The 16,390-nt window shown below is 50.5% G+C and overlaps 8 protein-coding genes across 8 annotated transcripts; 3 read left to right on the top strand and 5 right to left on the bottom strand.

Annotated features, from left to right (window-relative positions):
- Positions 1–824: 824 nt before the first annotated feature.
- NUU61_008201 (uncharacterized protein) lies at positions 825–2,081 on the bottom strand (the record flags this gene model as incomplete). Its single annotated transcript, XM_056658726.1, has 1 exon — positions 825–2,081. One exon carries the CDS (start codon positions 2,079–2,081, stop codon positions 825–827), a length of 1,257 nt encoding a protein of 418 aa, XP_056509019.1.
- Positions 2,082–3,557: 1,476 nt separating this feature from the next.
- On the bottom strand, positions 3,558–4,719 carry NUU61_008202 (uncharacterized protein; the record flags this gene model as incomplete). The annotated part of the gene is made up of 6 exons (XM_056658727.1): positions 3,558–3,764; positions 3,810–3,887; positions 3,946–4,068; positions 4,131–4,425; positions 4,513–4,615; positions 4,683–4,719. 6 exons carry the CDS (start codon positions 4,717–4,719, stop codon positions 3,558–3,560), a joined length of 843 nt encoding a protein of 280 aa, XP_056509020.1.
- A 509-nt stretch (positions 4,720–5,228) lies between these two features.
- On the top strand, positions 5,229–6,487 carry NUU61_008203 (dTDP-D-glucose 4,6-dehydratase; the record flags this gene model as incomplete). The annotated part of the gene is made up of 3 exons (XM_056658728.1): positions 5,229–5,344; positions 5,415–5,947; positions 6,075–6,487. 3 exons carry the CDS (start codon positions 5,229–5,231, stop codon positions 6,485–6,487), a joined length of 1,062 nt encoding a protein of 353 aa, XP_056509021.1.
- Positions 6,488–6,682: 195 nt separating this feature from the next.
- Positions 6,683–7,725, bottom strand: NUU61_008204 (SANT/Myb-like DNA-binding domain-containing protein; the record flags this gene model as incomplete). Its single annotated transcript, XM_056658729.1, has 2 exons — positions 6,683–7,393; positions 7,468–7,725. 2 exons carry the CDS (start codon positions 7,723–7,725, stop codon positions 6,683–6,685), a joined length of 969 nt encoding a protein of 322 aa, XP_056509022.1.
- A 2,043-nt stretch (positions 7,726–9,768) lies between these two features.
- Positions 9,769–10,338, top strand: NUU61_008205 (uncharacterized protein; the record flags this gene model as incomplete). The annotated part of the gene is made up of 3 exons (XM_056658730.1): positions 9,769–9,876; positions 9,933–10,193; positions 10,327–10,338. 3 exons carry the CDS (start codon positions 9,769–9,771, stop codon positions 10,336–10,338), a joined length of 381 nt encoding a protein of 126 aa, XP_056509023.1.
- A 399-nt stretch (positions 10,339–10,737) lies between these two features.
- Positions 10,738–11,874, bottom strand: NUU61_008206 (ADP-ribosylglycohydrolase family protein; the record flags this gene model as incomplete). The annotated part of the gene is made up of 3 exons (XM_056658731.1): positions 10,738–11,159; positions 11,237–11,618; positions 11,722–11,874. The coding sequence occupies 3 exons, from the start codon at positions 11,872–11,874 to the stop codon at positions 10,738–10,740; spliced, it is 957 nt and encodes a 318-aa protein (XP_056509024.1).
- Positions 11,875–12,071: 197 nt separating this feature from the next.
- On the top strand, positions 12,072–13,184 carry NUU61_008207 (Gfo/Idh/MocA family protein; the record flags this gene model as incomplete). Its single annotated transcript, XM_056658732.1, has 2 exons — positions 12,072–12,394; positions 12,521–13,184. The coding sequence occupies 2 exons, from the start codon at positions 12,072–12,074 to the stop codon at positions 13,182–13,184; spliced, it is 987 nt and encodes a 328-aa protein (XP_056509025.1).
- Positions 13,185–13,773: 589 nt separating this feature from the next.
- trpE (anthranilate synthase TRP2) lies at positions 13,774–15,562 on the bottom strand (the record flags this gene model as incomplete). The annotated part of the gene is made up of 4 exons (XM_056658733.1): positions 13,774–15,092; positions 15,147–15,220; positions 15,308–15,456; positions 15,551–15,562. 4 exons carry the CDS (start codon positions 15,560–15,562, stop codon positions 13,774–13,776), a joined length of 1,554 nt encoding a protein of 517 aa, XP_056509026.1.
- Between the last annotated feature and the right edge of the window lie 828 nt (positions 15,563–16,390).

Here is a 16,390-nt window from a genome sequence, read left to right on the forward strand (position 1 = left end):
ACGAAGCAGCGGAGCCAACTTCTCGATCAACGTTCTTTGCCCGAGTTGGAAACCCTTCGACTACATTTATGAGGCAAATTATTAGATGGTCTCTCTGGTTTTTAGGCCCATAAATGGGAGTTATTGTTAATTTTTTTTTTTTTTGTCGACCTCCCGGTATAACCTGACTATCTGGCAATTTGACCCCGTCGCAAGCGTCCAACGTTGGCGCCTCAGAGCTTCGGATTGAGCTCAATTGGCCCAACACCCAGACCCTGGAGTCGCTCATTTGCATCATGACACTTCCAAGTAGAAGAAAAAAATCCCACACGTTCTGTCACCGCCACATGTGGCGAGGCCGCGTCAGAACAGCGCCAAATAGGCAGCCGTCAATTGGGAGTGTAACCCAGCTCGCGGAACCGACCTTGGCGAGAGAGTTAGAGAATTCAAGAGCCTTGGAGAGTCTTGCGCCTTGAATCAGCAGGGCGCTCGCTGCTTCCAATTCCTTTGCAACTCGATCCTGCCAGATAAAGGCGTTACGTCATTCTATTTTAAAGGTGCCGGTTCTTGGCATCAAGCAGATCTGATTAGGTCAAAGCTGGACTATTCCACGGATTTATTGCAGAATATTGCAGGCTGTGTGTCACTGAACATGTACATTCAAACTGAACTAAATATAAGGGGGAACTGCCATTGTCTAGGAGTATGCTGTGGAACGCCTATACGCCCCCATGAAACCGTATATATACATGAAAAAAATAAGTAGGGGAACGGCCAAAGATTCAGAGAAGGCAATAATACCCAGCAGACACCAATCAATGCCCCGTTTCCAATCGGATCCGGGATTACGCCTCATAGGCCGATTCAAAGCCCACGCTCCATACGCCGTGGGCGCCCTGGACGGGATGAGGTCCCTCCCAATCCCAGGACTTCTTCTTTTCCTTGTACGAGGCAGCGCCGACATGTTGCATCTGCGACGGCGACATGGCCAGCCGGTCCAGCCCGGTTTGATCAGCCAGCACCTCGATGGCGCTGTCGACAGCCATAAGGTTACTCTCTCCGGTTTTGCGAAGGTGGTCGATCAAGAGCGGGGCCTTCTCTCGAGGGAAGAGCATAGCCTGCGAGCAACAGCCGTTGCGATTCATCACATGGACCCCCGGATTCATCGGGCGCACGGTCACCCGTCCCGCGAGGAAGTACAAGACGATGATCAACGGCATGTACACCAGACAGACGACAGCGAGGAACCGATTGCTGATAACCTCATGCATGGGCCGGAATTTTCGGCGCGCGAAAAGACCCATCCCGCCAACGGCTGATATCGTCAGCAGGCTCGCTGCCAGATATATGGGCCACTCCTCAGAATTCCAGCCCAGGAATTTCTCCGTGTAAAACAGGCGGAGGTAGAGCCAGTCGTGGATCTTACCCTTCTCCTGCCATTCCTTGGCTTTGCGCAGACTCTGCATGGTTTGTCCGTACCACTTTTTCTGTGCCACCACGTCGTCCTCGAGCATCAGGAACCACTTCGCATCGGTCTTGTAATAACAGGCTTCTAGGGAGAGTCGGTAGTCGATTAATGATTTCCCTTGCACGTTCTTCTCTTGCTCGAAGTGCCGGAGGGTGTCGATGGAGGCATTGAGTTGGTCATAGGTCAGGACATGGTCGACCAGATTCGCGACCCACGGCTGGCCGTAGTCAGGGTGGTCGGTGAGATTAGTTTGGGCGAAGAGGACCTGAAGCTCGAGGCTGGACCACTGGTCTCGGGAGAGGCCATCGAGGATCGAGCCGACAGTGGTGTCGAGGTTCTGCTGCATCGGTCGCTTCACCGTGACGATTCCGGCGCACATGTCGATGTTCTCGGAGACAGCGGAGCCATTCTTGTTGTTGTGGGCGGGAACGGTGGCCGAAAGATTGAAAGTCGCCAGAAACCGCAAGGCTTCTTCGATTCTCGTCAAGCTATACCGGGGCTGATATCCCTTTTCGGGCTGGAAGAAGTGGGAGCCCGGATCTTCCGCGGAACGAACGCTGAACCAACACACGAGGAGGACATAGGTCACGACGAGCCAGACACCCACCAGGCGCTGCTTCTTGTTGAGCGCCATCTAGTTGGGGTGGTTGACGCCCATGGGAACATGGGCGCTGGTGTGAAAGGGGAATGGAAAAAAAAAAAGGATTAGGAAAGAGCGCACAATACATCATCCCGACAATCTCAGCCCCCACAGGCAGCAAAGGCTCCAAGTTAAGTGGATATACGGGGGCTCTCGAGCCACCCGATCGACAGCTATCTGGGTACCAAACTTAGATACTGTACATGTACCATAGACCCTGAATATGAGTTGTGTCCCCTGTTGAAGAAATCATGAGATTTGAGATTTTACCCAACTCTAAGTTAGACAACAGCATTGTATGAGAGACTGATGATGCTTTGATCATTGTTTCCAGGTACCTTCAAGAGACCTCCAAGGCTCGCTGGTTCTTATTGTACATGTAGGTACTGGTGGGGTACCACGCATACTGCTGCATGGTTGGTTCATTGCAGTGGATCCCTTGTCCCAAACAGGAAGGGCGGGAGACATAGCACAATGGACACGTGTGGCTTAGTCAGTTTTATACCGAGCACATTGTGATCTACAGATGGACTTAACAGGTGTCATTATTATACCAAGTCTTGTGTCAGAATAAGAGTAATGACATCAGTCACATCTTCTAAGGAGATCAGTCGAATTGATGGGTAAGGGGGGTTCTCAGGAGTTTATCTTTCTGGTAACGGACTCTTGACTGTGGGGCCACTTGCATTAGACCTTTGGAGGATATTCAAAGCCATCCCTTATTGCGTTTCTAGAAGGCCAACTGGTCAAGATTAAAGTATACCTTGTATCTTTTACCACCAGACCTCAACCTCAGCCGTTAATTCATAGGGTCCATCATATCTAGCAGATATGAATGATATTCGCCCTAGGGTGACTTGCAATAGAAAAGACGGGCTGAAATGAAATAATTTCAAATGACGCAGCGATTTCTCTCCTTAAACAAATTAAGTCACAGCCGTGTTTACGCAAAGTCAGGACACTGCCACACTTCAACCCCACTGTGTCCACGTAGTTTCCTTTCTTTAGTGCATACGTGACTTCGTTAAAACACGCAAATATTCTTTCTAGGTACCCCCCTTAGAAGGAATAGCAAAGGAAAATAAGATATACTAACAAAGACACTCGGAAAAACAGAAAGCAAAATAGAAAGACAAGTAGGGAAAGAGAGAGAGAGAGTAAACAAAATAGATGAAGATAGTAAAGGAAGAATATAAAGAAAATATCCTAAGCTTTTGTAATCAGGTCAATGATATGAAGTGTTTTAAATAAACCAAAGGTTAGATAATAAGCTTTCAAATATAATTTCTACTCTCTACTCTGCCTCCTAAAGTCGCCCGAACGAAGCTAGGCCAATAGCTTGTAGTTGAATCATTGACAACATTCCATCGTATATAACTATATCTAAGACCTCACGCATCTTCCACACCAATAGACTTGGCCTTCATCTCCCCAAACATTTGGTCCATTGCCTGGTGGCACTCCAACACCTTATACCCATATGTTCGCAGCTTCTGCACAGCCTTCGAGGAATCCATCTCGAGGTTGCACCGAGGTGCCTTGAGAATCTTGGCCTGCTCTTCCAGCGAGAACGTGGACCAGCTCAGGGATGGACGGAGGTGCTTCTTGATCAATTCCATTGCTTCGCTGAGTGTAAATGCCCCGGGGTTGGTCTGTGACGCGATGGACAAGGTAAGCCTTTTGCAATTAAATTACCAAATATACCGATTAGAGATCACATACGAAGTTGTAAAGACCTGTCTCTCCGTTCTTGGCGAGGATGATCGCCCCGGGGAGCAGGTTGGGGCAGATCGTCCCGGACTATTATGCGCGTTAGCAAATGTGAACACGGAAGCTGTGCCCCGTGGAAGATGCGTACATTCGGCACATCAATCAGCTTCTTGAAGCCGAAGAGCTTGGTCACAGTATTCTTGGGGTGCAGGTCCCCAGACAGCGGATTGCGGATTCGTAAGATGAGGACATTGGGATAGTGTTTGATTGCCTGGCGTAGAGAAAGCAGCCAGTTAGTCCTCGTTTCATTCCCCAGAGTTTTGATTGGTGTACCTTTTCCGAGATAATTTTCGTGTTCGAGTAGAATGACCGGAAGAAGTTCGGCTCCTCCTCCTCGGTATATCCCTTTCCACCCGGTGGATGCGCATCGTCGTAGTCATAAATGCACCCGGACGAGAAATGTGTGACATGAATGCCGAGCAAAAAGCAGCAGTCAACCACATTGGTAGCTCCGATGATGTTGGCTCGGATTGTCTCTTCCTTGTGGTCTTCGCACCAGTCGACGTTGGGCGTTCCTCTCACTCCAGCGGCGTTGATGACATGTGTGGGTTGCACTCTTCTCAGCTCACTATTGACACACGGAACATTGGTTACTTGTCTCAACACAAGAGAAAGAAAAAGATCCGTGCAGAATCATGCATGGATTCGCACATACCTAAGCACGGCCTCGCGATCTTCCAATCGGACCTTGGTCACTTCATATGATTCGCCTCCAGTCTTGAGGATGTCTCGGATTTGTCCTGCAATCCAGCCATCGCCTGTATTTCTTGAATTAGAATTCTTCAAGGGCGACAATTGCACTGATTGATAGACTTGGATCTTTACCAAAGACGAGATAGAGCGGTACTTTGCCGGCAGTCATTTTCTTTGATCGGATATAGTGAGATGGGAGGCGATGATGGAGATAGAAACCAGGCAGTAAGAACCACCTATAAATTGGGCTTTATGGTCGGGGTAGTTTCCTGGTCGATATGTCATAGAAGTTGACTCCATTCTGGAGTCAAGACACTAGCAACCGGAGTCAACTCCACCTCGGCCTCCCGCATCACCCGTGGGGACGAAGAGAGGCAAGTCCATTTACAAGACCGAGGACCAAAAAAGTCGGAGGAAACTAAATAAACCAGAGCCTTGGGGGCTTAAATGGAAGAGTGGAGTGGAAAGCGAGCTGGTGTCGAATAACCGACTCCTGTTTCTCCCAGCGAGATGGCTACTGCGCGGGCGTTGAACTATGGACCAGAAATGTTAAATAGCTCGCCCAGTGCCTGCTGCAATCTTGCTTCTCTTCAACAGAATACAAACCATCACTTGTATCCAAGACGCTCGCTCTCGACTATTCGCACATCAACCAGCGCCTCCAAAGCCTGAACCACCATGGGTATCAAGGGCGTGCAAGAAGTTATCACACCGGAGTCCCTCACTGGGACAACCGTCTACGAACAATATCCTGGGGTGAAGAACATTCTGATCACTGGTGGAGCTGGGTTTATGTATGTCCCTGGTGTCTTCTCCCGAGGTCCCATACAGCCCTAGCAGATCTAACGCCATCCACCCCAACAGAGGAAGCTGGGTGGCACGCCACTTTGTGCTAAAGTATGCCGGCACATACCATGTGATTGTGATGGACATCATGGCCAGCGCGGCATCAAAGAACAACGTCGCATGTCTCCAGGACAAGGCCAACTTCCACTTCGTTCAGGGAGATATCCTGGACCGGGAGTCAATTATCAACATCCTTGAAAAGTACGAGATCCACGCCGTCTTCCACTTTGCAGCCGAGAGCCATGTCCAGAAGTCCTTTAGCGATCCGTTCGCTTTCACGCGGATGAACGTCTTCGGCACGCACAACCTGCTGGATGCCATGCGGCACTACGGCAAGATCGTGCGTTACGTCCATGCCTCGACGGACGAGGTCTATGGCGAAACACAGGGCAAAGAAACTGATGAACGGGCCCTGTTGAGCCCCACCAACCCCTATGCGTCCAGCAAGGCCTCCGCCGAGATGTATGTCATGGCCTACCACAAGAGCTTCAACATCCCGGCGTTGATTCTTCGCTGTAACAACGTGTTTGGCCCGTGTCAATTCCCCGAGAGTGAGTACTTTTCAGCTCTATGAAGCCTTGCTTTTACTACTTTCTTCTATACTCTATTGTTTATCCTCTTTTTTTTTTTTTATTATTTAGATGGTCACGTTCACTGACCTCCTACTTCATTGAACAGAGATCGTCCCCAAGTTCACTCGTCTCATGATGGATGGACAGAAACTCACCATGCAGGGTGATGGCACGCGCACAAGAAACTTCCTGTATGTTTCTGATGTCGTGGATGCCTACGACACTGTGCTCCACCACGGTGAGCTCGGCGAAATCTACAATGTCAGCTCGTCATTCAACGTCAGCGTGCGCAGTGTCGCCGACGGCGTCCTTGCATCTTTCGGATATGACCCCGTCAAGGATTTCCAGAAGAATGTCACGCAGATCCCGGATCGACCCTATAACGACGAGGATTACGTGGTGGTTGGAGACCGGTTGAAGGATATTGGCTGGAAGCAGAACATCGACTTCGAGAAGGGTCTTACGACGTCGGTGAACTGGTATAGACAGAATGTGGATACGTGGTGGGCGGCTGCGTGAAGGCTGCAGGGACAGGTGCCCGGTGTTCCCTTGGATTGAATTCATTGTCTTATTACTTATATCTCACTTGAAAAATTCGATTTTATATATACTTCAATTTATCCTTTCCTGCGTCTTACCACGCTGGTCCTATTAATTATTCATTCTCGACTCTATCCTAATCGCAGATCATAATCTCATACAGTTCAAGTCATGTCAATCCGCCACCATTGAAATCCTAACTGCTTCAAAACCCTCTTCTTTCTCATCGACTGTACTTCCTATCGCGTCTAATAACGATCGAACCAGCCGCTGTCTGCGCGACTTACTGCAAGGAATCGTCAATGACAAGAGCTCTCGCTTCCCAGAGGCCTTGGTCGGATCGGCATTGCTCGACGGCCCTATACTTAGCGGATCGGCATTCTCGGTGATGCTTGGCTCAATTCCAACCTCGTCCCAATCTGGCACTACGGGTTCGAGGCTGGGGCCACCGAGTTCCTCGAATCCAAAGTTGCTACAAGCCAAGCCGGGCGAGATTTGTTCGTCGGGAGAGAAAGTGTGCAGCATCGGCGAGATGTCCAGCGGTAGTAGTGAGTCGAGATGGTTGCTATGCCCGGCATTATGTCCAGAAATTTCTGATGTTGATATGTGCTTGTGTTGGTTATGAAATGGGGAGATCCAGTTCATGCCTTCGTCGAAATGGTTGTTATTATAGTCTTCGCTGGGCGGCGTAGAAGTCTTGTCGCTCATGTCTTGGTCGAGGGCACTGCCCTGACCGTGTTTTCTTCGCTCGCTTCGCTTTTGTCGGCGGAGTAGCAACGCATGTCTGTTTTTGAGGGCAAGAGATGACCGGGGTTTAACGTGGTGCTCGGCGATTAATTTCCAGTTGCGTCCATGTTTTGTGACGAGTCGAAGGAGGTGCCGATCCTTTGGAGGACTTCAGTCAGTTTCTTTTCCAGGAACAGAATAAGAGAGAAGGAGACGAATAAAAAGAAACTCACTTCTCGGTCAGCCCAGGGACCATGATCAAGGACCGGGTTCAAGGCATTTCTCCAACGTTTAGCACACTGCTCGCCGTTGCGACTTCCAACTGCTTGTGCTAGGGTCTTCCACTTGGTCCCATACTTAGTAACTGCAGCACGAAGACGCTCATCCTCGGCCAAAGTCCAGCTCCCCATGTTTATCATGTTCATGCCACTGAAGTGCTCTTCTTTCGGCATTGGCTTGACATCGCCAGTGAAGAAATTCGGATATTCCATGTTATGTTGGGCAACCCAGGTCTTGGCTACGTTGCAGGTTAACAAGGAACTCTCTTCTACTGCCAGTCTGCAAGTTCCATGCGTGGCACCTTGCCCAATTTCTGAGTTAATTCTCCGCTTCCACCCGTGGTGTTGGGATGCGCAAGCAGGACTCATGGCATGCCCGATTCATGTGGAGACTATTTGTTGGGACTGAGGCTCTGCCAGTATTTCTCCACCGCCTCCCTGACCGCCCGCAGCGGACCTGTAGGTAGCAGATAGCTTCGCTTCTCTTCTTCTGCTCCCTTTCCTCAGCAGTTCTGCTCTCCCCAGCTTCACTACAGCACATGCAGCCTTGTCGGATGAAATGGTCTAGTGGCTTGTGATACTACATTCTTCTCTTTCTCTTTACGCAAAGATCAAGAATTCAAAATTCAATCATAGAGTTCAGAGTCAGCTTTGGGAGCGCCCCCCTCCCTATTTGTCATGGGGATAACCCGCCTTGGGGGCCAGAAACCTGTGCCTGGGGAACTGCAACTTAACCTTAAAAAAACGCGCATGCAGACTAGTGCATGTGCTAACGAACCCACAAGCTATCAGGCTGACAAGGCTCGCAGTGGGAAAACAATCGGAGAACAGTGCGGCCATACTTCCGGATTGCCGATGTAACCTCTGGCAAAATTGTATGAAATGCACGGATTCGGTTCCAATTAAATTGATCCGTCTCAACAGAACCTCCGAGCGGAGAGAAGTGAAAGGGGCCAAAAGGTGAATCTGGGATCGCTGATGTCGAAGAGCCACAGCGTGGTACGACGATCCTTGAAGTCTTCGGCACCGGGCTATTGGGGGCCGAACTATTGTTGGTTTTCCAACTTACGTACCATAGCGATGACAGTGATATTTTTGTTATTTTCTTGCAAGTAATGATGTTATGATATGATGGTATGCAGGGATTCAAATCTCCGGCGCTTGAGGGAAAAATTGCTTGGCCCTAGTTCCTAGGAAGACGATTTGCGTTCTGCAACCATATCCTCGAACCCGGACTGCTGAATCGTCAGGACCTGATCGACCGATAATATGACAGGATATCCAGGCCACTGGATCCGCCCCTGCTACGCCTCCACTGCCCAGGCTCGTCATCGAAGACATGATCAGTTCGTGTCACTCAGTGCCATCATTCCGGTCAAAATCGTCTTTCCAAAGTTCTCGAACAGCAGCTCCCAAAGATTCTAACATTTCTGCGGATCCCGCCGTCTGCCATAAATAGGAATGGCTGGTAATATCCATGAATAGTTTCTGGGTAGGGGGAGAACGCGAGGCATCTCCAATGCCTCCGAATTACAACAGATACAGAACCGAGCATAAGTGTTGCGTGCTTTGCGAAGGTCTGATTTGATTGGAGTCACTCATATGATATAGAGATACATACAAATTGGCGATCTGATCGAATTTTTGGGGCCAGTAAGGTGGAGCATGGAGGAGCCCGCTTGGCGGAGCATTTTGAGGTCCATCTCAAAGTCTCAGGTCCATCATGATCTCATGTCTTTTCTTTGACTGACTCGTGGGTGATGACTGCAAACTGCCCATCGCAGTAGGGAATGTGAGGATCCGTCGGCAAATAGTTGTGCTTAAGGATGATTCATTGCCCGTGCCATCGGGTGTCGGTGCCCACATCGCCTAAAGCTTTTCTACCGTTAGCACAACCCCTAGAAGATAAAGAGGTGCCAGTAATGATGCCTCTTGGAGATGAGAAAGTGCTGGCTATAGATTCACAGAGAGAGGGGGTGTCATAACTTGAACACCAACAAGAATATCACCGGATCTGACTTCTTAGCAGAGTCGGGACCACATTGTTTACATCATTTGTGATGATATCCTTTTTGCAACTCAACCAACACGTATAGTGCTGGCCTCTTTCAGGTCCGCTCATGGCTTCCTTATTCACTCTCTGCAGGTACCATTGTCGTCCTTAGTCGTCCACTCGTCACCAATGATCTGTGCCTGTGGCCTTAAACAACAAGTCTCGCGGATATCCTCGACGATTCGGTTGAATTGCTGCACGGAATGTGGCTACAAGAGGCTCTCTGCAGTAATCCGATCTGGAGAAGCCCTGAAAACTGGTGCCGGTCCCAACCGAACCAGTCCTCAGATATATTCTCTTTCGGAATCGTGGTACGTCTTTGCTCATCAAATTTAATGATTCCTAAATTGTTGCTGATACCCTCTAGATGATCTATATCATGCACAATATAATGGCCTTCCACATCAGCCAGGAGCATCTGTCAGCGAAAGACATGTGGCGCCCAATCCTCCGCCGAGATATCTCCTATTTTGCAGATGAAGACAGTCTGAATCGGCTTCTTACGCATATGGGAAAAGAAAACGAGTTTTTCTTCCGCCTGATTGAACTCGCCGGCAGCTTTACGCCGGGAGATCTCAGGCAACCTTTCGCGTCTTGGGATTTTGTGCAGCCAGAGCTAAGGGATCTAGTGAGTCAAATGACGAACCTGGACCCAGAAAGAAGGATCACTGCGAGAAAGGCACTTGATCACCCTTGGTTTACCCAAGATAGTTGAAATACGTCCCTGGTTGTGCTAGATAAGTTTGATCTATTTGTCTCAGCCCGAAATTTGATCGCTGGGCAAAATGAGATATTGAATTGTGTCAAAATAATGAGAATAATGGCATAATGGTTCATTTAAGTGTCAATTATGACCGACTCAAATTCTGGCACCTTGTAGATGTTAAATGGCGAGCTGATTAGGGCCTGGCAAATTGTGACTGGGACCTCCTTCTCTAAGCTATATCCTATCCCACCGCCTTGCTTTTCTAAAACCCTAATCAGATAACGAATGTGGAATCTATGATGTCTGCATCTATTTACGGAGCTTGCTCGTTTGGCTTGTTCTTATAAAAGCCCTTGAGAGTTGTATGGTAAGAAATGTTTGATTCCCTAAACTTCCGAGCTCGCGAGGGCCTGAGAGAGGATAGTAGTTCATAGAGACTACTAGCGAGGATCTAACACAAACAGAATCATCTCTCTGGTGTGCTCTGACTGGATTGGTCTGGTTGCTGTGGCTGGGAAGCCACCTGGGACAACTTGGTGGCGATATCCCGGATCATCTCTCTGTTCTGCATGCGATCTACCCAGTCCCGGGGAATAGATTCATACCCATAGAACACCCCCGCAAGGCCTCCGTAAACCGCTGCAGCGGTATCGGCATCGCCCCCCAGATTCACTGCGGCCAGCACCCCATCCGTCCAGGAATCATACTTGAAGAAGGCCCAGAAGGCCACTTCGAGCGTGTCGACCACCCATCCACTGCTCCGGATGTCTGCATCCGGCTTGGCTTGCCAGTCTGCTATTGTCTTGTACTGGGCAAGTCTCTCGGTCAGAGCCGGATGGGTGAGTGGGAAACTGGTCACTGTTTGCCAGAGTTGTTCTTTATCCTTGCCTAGATTGAGACTGGGGGTTAAACCAAGAAACAACAAGACAATGAAGTCCACAATATGGTATGGTACATATACGAACCATTCATAATCCCACACACCAGCTCTGTATACAGCTCGCAGGCCTCCCCGCACGCAAGCGCAGGATGCGTGACTTGACTCTGCTGCCTTGCCACCTGTCTCGCAAGCTCAGGATTTCTCCACAGCACAACCCCAACCGACGAAATCCTCATCAGGCTGCCATTCCCCGACTGACGCTCTCGATCGAATTTCTCATGAACTCGCTGCTGTGTGCCCGGGAGATCCTTTGTCCCATGCCTTTGCCAGATGGCCAGCGACAGACGAGTCGAAAACCCGATATCCCAGGCCGAATCGGCCGTACTGAACCGGCCGTTGGCGATCCAGTCGAGAAAGTTTTGGATTGCCAACGCGTGGTTGTATTGTCCATGGGAGTCGATGAACGACTGGGCGAGGGCCAGAGTCATGGACCCGTCGTCGGAGTAGGACCTGGGTTGTTGTTAATTTGTGGACCACATTGCTGATATGCTCGGTTGGACTTATAACTACCCCTTCCGGTTTTCGAAAAGGCTTCACAAAAGCCAGCTCGGTGACGCGGGAGAAAGTGTTAGGGCCCATGAATTGAACAGGACCCCCGAGGGCATCGCCGACACAAACGCCCCAGATGGCGCCCGAGGCACGCGATTCTGTGGATGGGGCCATGATCTATACAGGAAATATACAGGAAAACAAACCCGATCTCTTCATTATTCCTTCAACGCTTGCGAACACAGCCGTTCATTTTAAGCACCAGCGGGATAGTTCGAGAATGCAATGACGCAAGAAATACGATGTCGGCGATGAACTTATCAAGAGGCGCAGTCGGCAGATTCAAAGCTGCACAGCCCCAGAAAGTGAAGATGTCGCACCAACGAGGCTTGGGAGGTGGGCAGGTCTGGGGCTCAGCAGTATCGTCCAAGGACGCCATCGACGCCGTCGTCATCTGCACGCCGGATCGGACGCATCATGAAATCGTCAAGAGTTTGGCTCCGCTGCGGCTGCATGTAATATGCGAGAAATCTCTGGCGACTTCGCTGGATGATTTCTTGGACATATATCGGTATCTGGGACTCGATCGGTCTCCTGAGGTTTTGTTTGCTGTCGGCCATGTCATGAAATACTCGCTGCACAACCAGCTTCTGCGCAAACTGGTGAGCGAGGATGAAGCTGTTGGGGAGGTGGTGTCAGTCGAACACACGGAGAATGTCGGATAGTGGCAATTCTCTCACAGCTATGTTTGGCGAGTGCTTCTTTCTCCCTTTCCTTCTTGATTCCTGTCTTCTCCTGTCCCCGCTAACCCTAATCCCAGAGGAAACTGGCGCAATGAATCCACCTCCGGGCCCACCCTGCTCACCAAGTCCTGCCATGACATCGATTTCCTGCTCTGGCTGATGTGCGAGCCGAATATTCCACAGCCCGACCAGCAGCGGGATACGCCTTACCTGCCATCGAGCGTGTCTTCGTCCGGGTCCCTAACATTCTTCCGCCAACCACGCAAACTTCGAGTAGCGAAAAAGGCAACCAACTATCTGTCCTGTCCCATTGAAAAGGAATGTCACTTCTCAGCCCGCAAAATCTACTGGGAACAAGGGACCTGCCAAGAACTCGGCGGCTGGCCGTTAAACGTGGTCGTTCCGGATATAGAAGCCTACCTTGACGAGGGCGGCTTGAATGGTGCTGCGAGCGGACTTGACCGCAAACTAAAAGAAGACTATACAGAAGAAACCCCGTCGCAAGAGGTATCTTCGCGCCAGTGGTATGGCCGGTGCGTCTTCGAGTCGGACAGCGATGTATGCGACGACCAGACCGTCCACATCACCTGGGACGACGATGAGCCGAGTGGCCGCATGGCGAAACGGGCGACGTTCCACATGACTGCGTTCACGCAGGGCGTTTGCACCAAACAGACCAAGATCTTCGGTACCAGAGGCGAGATCGAGACGAATGGCAAGTCACGGTGCCAACAACGGTGACCTTGATCCACCATCTGCATCCATTATACTGAAATATCAAAGTCTGCCATCGAATCAGAGGCTCGGGTTGGTTATCGACCTGAAAATCGATGTTCTCGCCGTAGGACTTCAACTCCAAGTTGAAAGACGAGCATGGTTCCAGCTTAGACAGGATGCGCTGTAATTGTAGCTGTGTATATTCTGGGGCATGAACTCAAAGCTACGAGTGTATGTGTAGCTGCGAGAGCACCAGAAGAATTCATGAAATGTCGGTCAATCTTGCATTTAACACGAGGATGAAACGAAACCTATTTAATCTCGTGGCTATTTTTATAGTCCTCTTATGAATCGTCTGAAAGAACCATGAAAAACCAGTAGAAGAAAAAGGGTTGGAAAGGCGCTAGCAGGAAAGGCCCTCCTACTATCTCGATAATAGCTAGTATGTTAATCAGTCGCGTATGAAGCATCCAAAGAACCGAAAGACCACATGGGGAAAAAAAAAGATATGCCATAAAAAGGAAAGGCTTGTCAAATCCAATATCCATTCTCGTAGTTCATAGGTATCTGCGTATATATGTGATACACCTGTCTAACAAAAAAAGAAGAAAACTCATGTGTGCGAATCACTCTGCAAGCTCAAGTACTTGGCCTCCGCACCCCGGATACACTGGATGTTGGCACCAAGTTTGTTAATAGTCTCCATGTACTCATCATACGGGTCTGAGTCGAAGACAATACCACCACCAGCCTGGAGGTACGCAACGCCATCCTTGAGCAGCATCGTCCGCAACGCAATACACGTATCCATGGCGCCGGGCATCTCGCCCGACCCATCTGCATTGGCGATGTTATACCCGAAATAGCCCACGGCCCCCGCATACACACCCCGCTTCTCGCCCTCGAGCTCGGCAATGAGCTGCATCGCCCGGATCTTGGGTGCGCCGGACACAGTGCCCGCGGGGAAGATGGACCGGAAGGCGTCGAAGCGTGTCTTGTCCGGGCGGAGCACCCCGGACACCTGCGAAACGAGATGCTGCACGTGCGAGAACTTCTCGACGACCATCAATCGGTCCACTTGCGTTGTGATCGGGTCGCATATCCGGTTCACGTCGTTGCGCGCCAGGTCCACCAGCATGACGTGCTCGGCCCGGTCCTTGAGACTGCCGCGCAGCTCGTCTGCCAGAGCCTTGTCCTCTTCTGGAGTCTTGCCGCGTTTCACTGTGCCGGCGATTGGGTGTGAGATGATTCGCCCCTGCTCTTCTTTTACCAGCAGCTCGGGGCTGGCGCCTACGAGTTGGAAGTCTTGGCAGTCGATATAGAACAGGTAGGGCGAGGGGTTGACGGTGCGCAGGTGGCGGAAGAGGTTGTACGGGTGGAGTGATGTCGGTCGCGATAGCCGTTGTGATGGCACGGTCTGGAAGATATCGCCCTTGGAAATGTGCTCCTTCAGCCGGTTGACGTGACCCTCGTACCCCTCCTGCCCGATGTTGGACTTGTATTCTTGGTCCAGGACAATCGGACCCTGTGGCGGCAACGGTGTGCGGTCCTGCAGCAGCGTATCGATGGTTTTCTGGATGACCGTCTGTCCTTTGCGGTACTCGGCCTCGATGTCGGCGTCCGTGGCCGGGATTGGGACATACGTAATGACCTTGACAACCTGGAAGAAGTGGTCGAATGCGACAATGGTGTCGAACATCATGAAAAACGATTCCGGCACCCCCAGCACATCCTTGGTCGGCCGCGCCGTCGTCGGTTCAAAGTACCTCACACAGTCGTATCCTACATACCCGATGGCTCCGCCGGTCAAAGGCGGGAGAGTCAACCCGGGGACTGTCGCAACACGGAATTGAGAGATCTCCTCCTCGAGGAGAGGGAGAGGGTCGGCTGCTGGCCCATGACCCGGGCCGGTTTTGATCACCTTGTGGGGGTCTGCATGGTCAGCGACAGGGGTCGGATGAAAACATTCCTTGGGTGTGCACATACCTGCGCCAACAAAACTGTACCGCCCAATAGTCTCCGTAGTCGCAGCGCTCTCATAGAGGAAAGACAGGCGCGAACTATATGACACAGAGCATTAGCGATAAAGTCCCCGGCCTGTGTTCCCTCGCTTGTCCCCTGCCCTGGTCCCGCATGCCATTACTCACTTCTCCGCAAGTTTCAAATATGCCAATGTCGGGGTCAAAAGATCCGCAGGAATCGATGCGGTGACCGGAAGCAGATTCGGAGGAAATTGGGAGTTTCTCGACTTCGAGATCACGTCGCGCGCTGTTTCCAGCGACGGGATATTGGCGACCTTGAGTCATTGGCAATTTCACATTAGTATGGGTTTCTCGAGTTACTCAAGGAGAGTCGGGAATGGTCGGTGTGCTGTCGACACTCATACTCACGGGAGGAGCCATTATTTCCAAGGATCACAGCTCAATGCCCAGAGGAAAAGAGAGACGGAAATGGGAGTTGGTGGTGGGAAAACTCGCGGTGGGGTCGAGTCTGTCGGTTTCGGCGGGTGTCGCATCCACCTTGACTTCCGTCGGCTCAGAGAGCGAAAAAGCAAAAAGGAAAAAAAAAAGCAATTTAGGGATCCGCGATGATATTGAACCCTATCTTACATGATAGGGTAGCTTCCAAGGCTCTCTCCAAGAAATAGCACCGCTAAGAAAATCCCCCGACATCGTTAGAGGCGAGGCTGATTATCGATGAAAAGCTGGGTGGATGCTTAGTTACTCTAAACATCTTACAGTGGAATAGTTGGGAGTGCATTTCCGTAGATTTCACAAAAAAAAATAAATAAACAAGAGCCCGGCCCTGAAGAATCACCGTGACCACCCATAATCAACACAGAAAATCCAGCGTCGCCGAGAACCCATATCACGTCGCGCCTGCCCAAGCCCCGGTCCCAAGCAATGCCATATGCTTCTAAATCAACAATGTATGTCCAGAGAAATGTGACAGAGGAAAAAGGTAGAAGAAATGCGCCGACCCAGATTGAACCATTTTCGCGTGGTTTGCCGCGGGATGTATTCCTGACACGCTCCTTTGGGGCCCCTTGATGGCGGGAAGATGAAGATATAGGATTGTGGGAATGTTTTTTTTTTTTTTTTTCAAAAGGCACAGAAAGTGAGATCGGTTCAATTTTCATGTGCAGAGGACCGATTGTACGGGGTGGAAGGGGGTTTTGGATTGGCGGTCGTTTTCACTCCGCGCAATCGTGGCTTGAAAAAGCGCTTAGA

This window comes from Penicillium alfredii (assembly GCF_028826965.1).
Source record: "Penicillium alfredii strain IBT 34128 chromosome Unknown utg000010l_segment0_segment0, whole genome shotgun sequence".
NCBI classification, from domain to species: Eukaryota; Fungi; Ascomycota; class Eurotiomycetes; order Eurotiales; family Aspergillaceae; genus Penicillium; species Penicillium alfredii.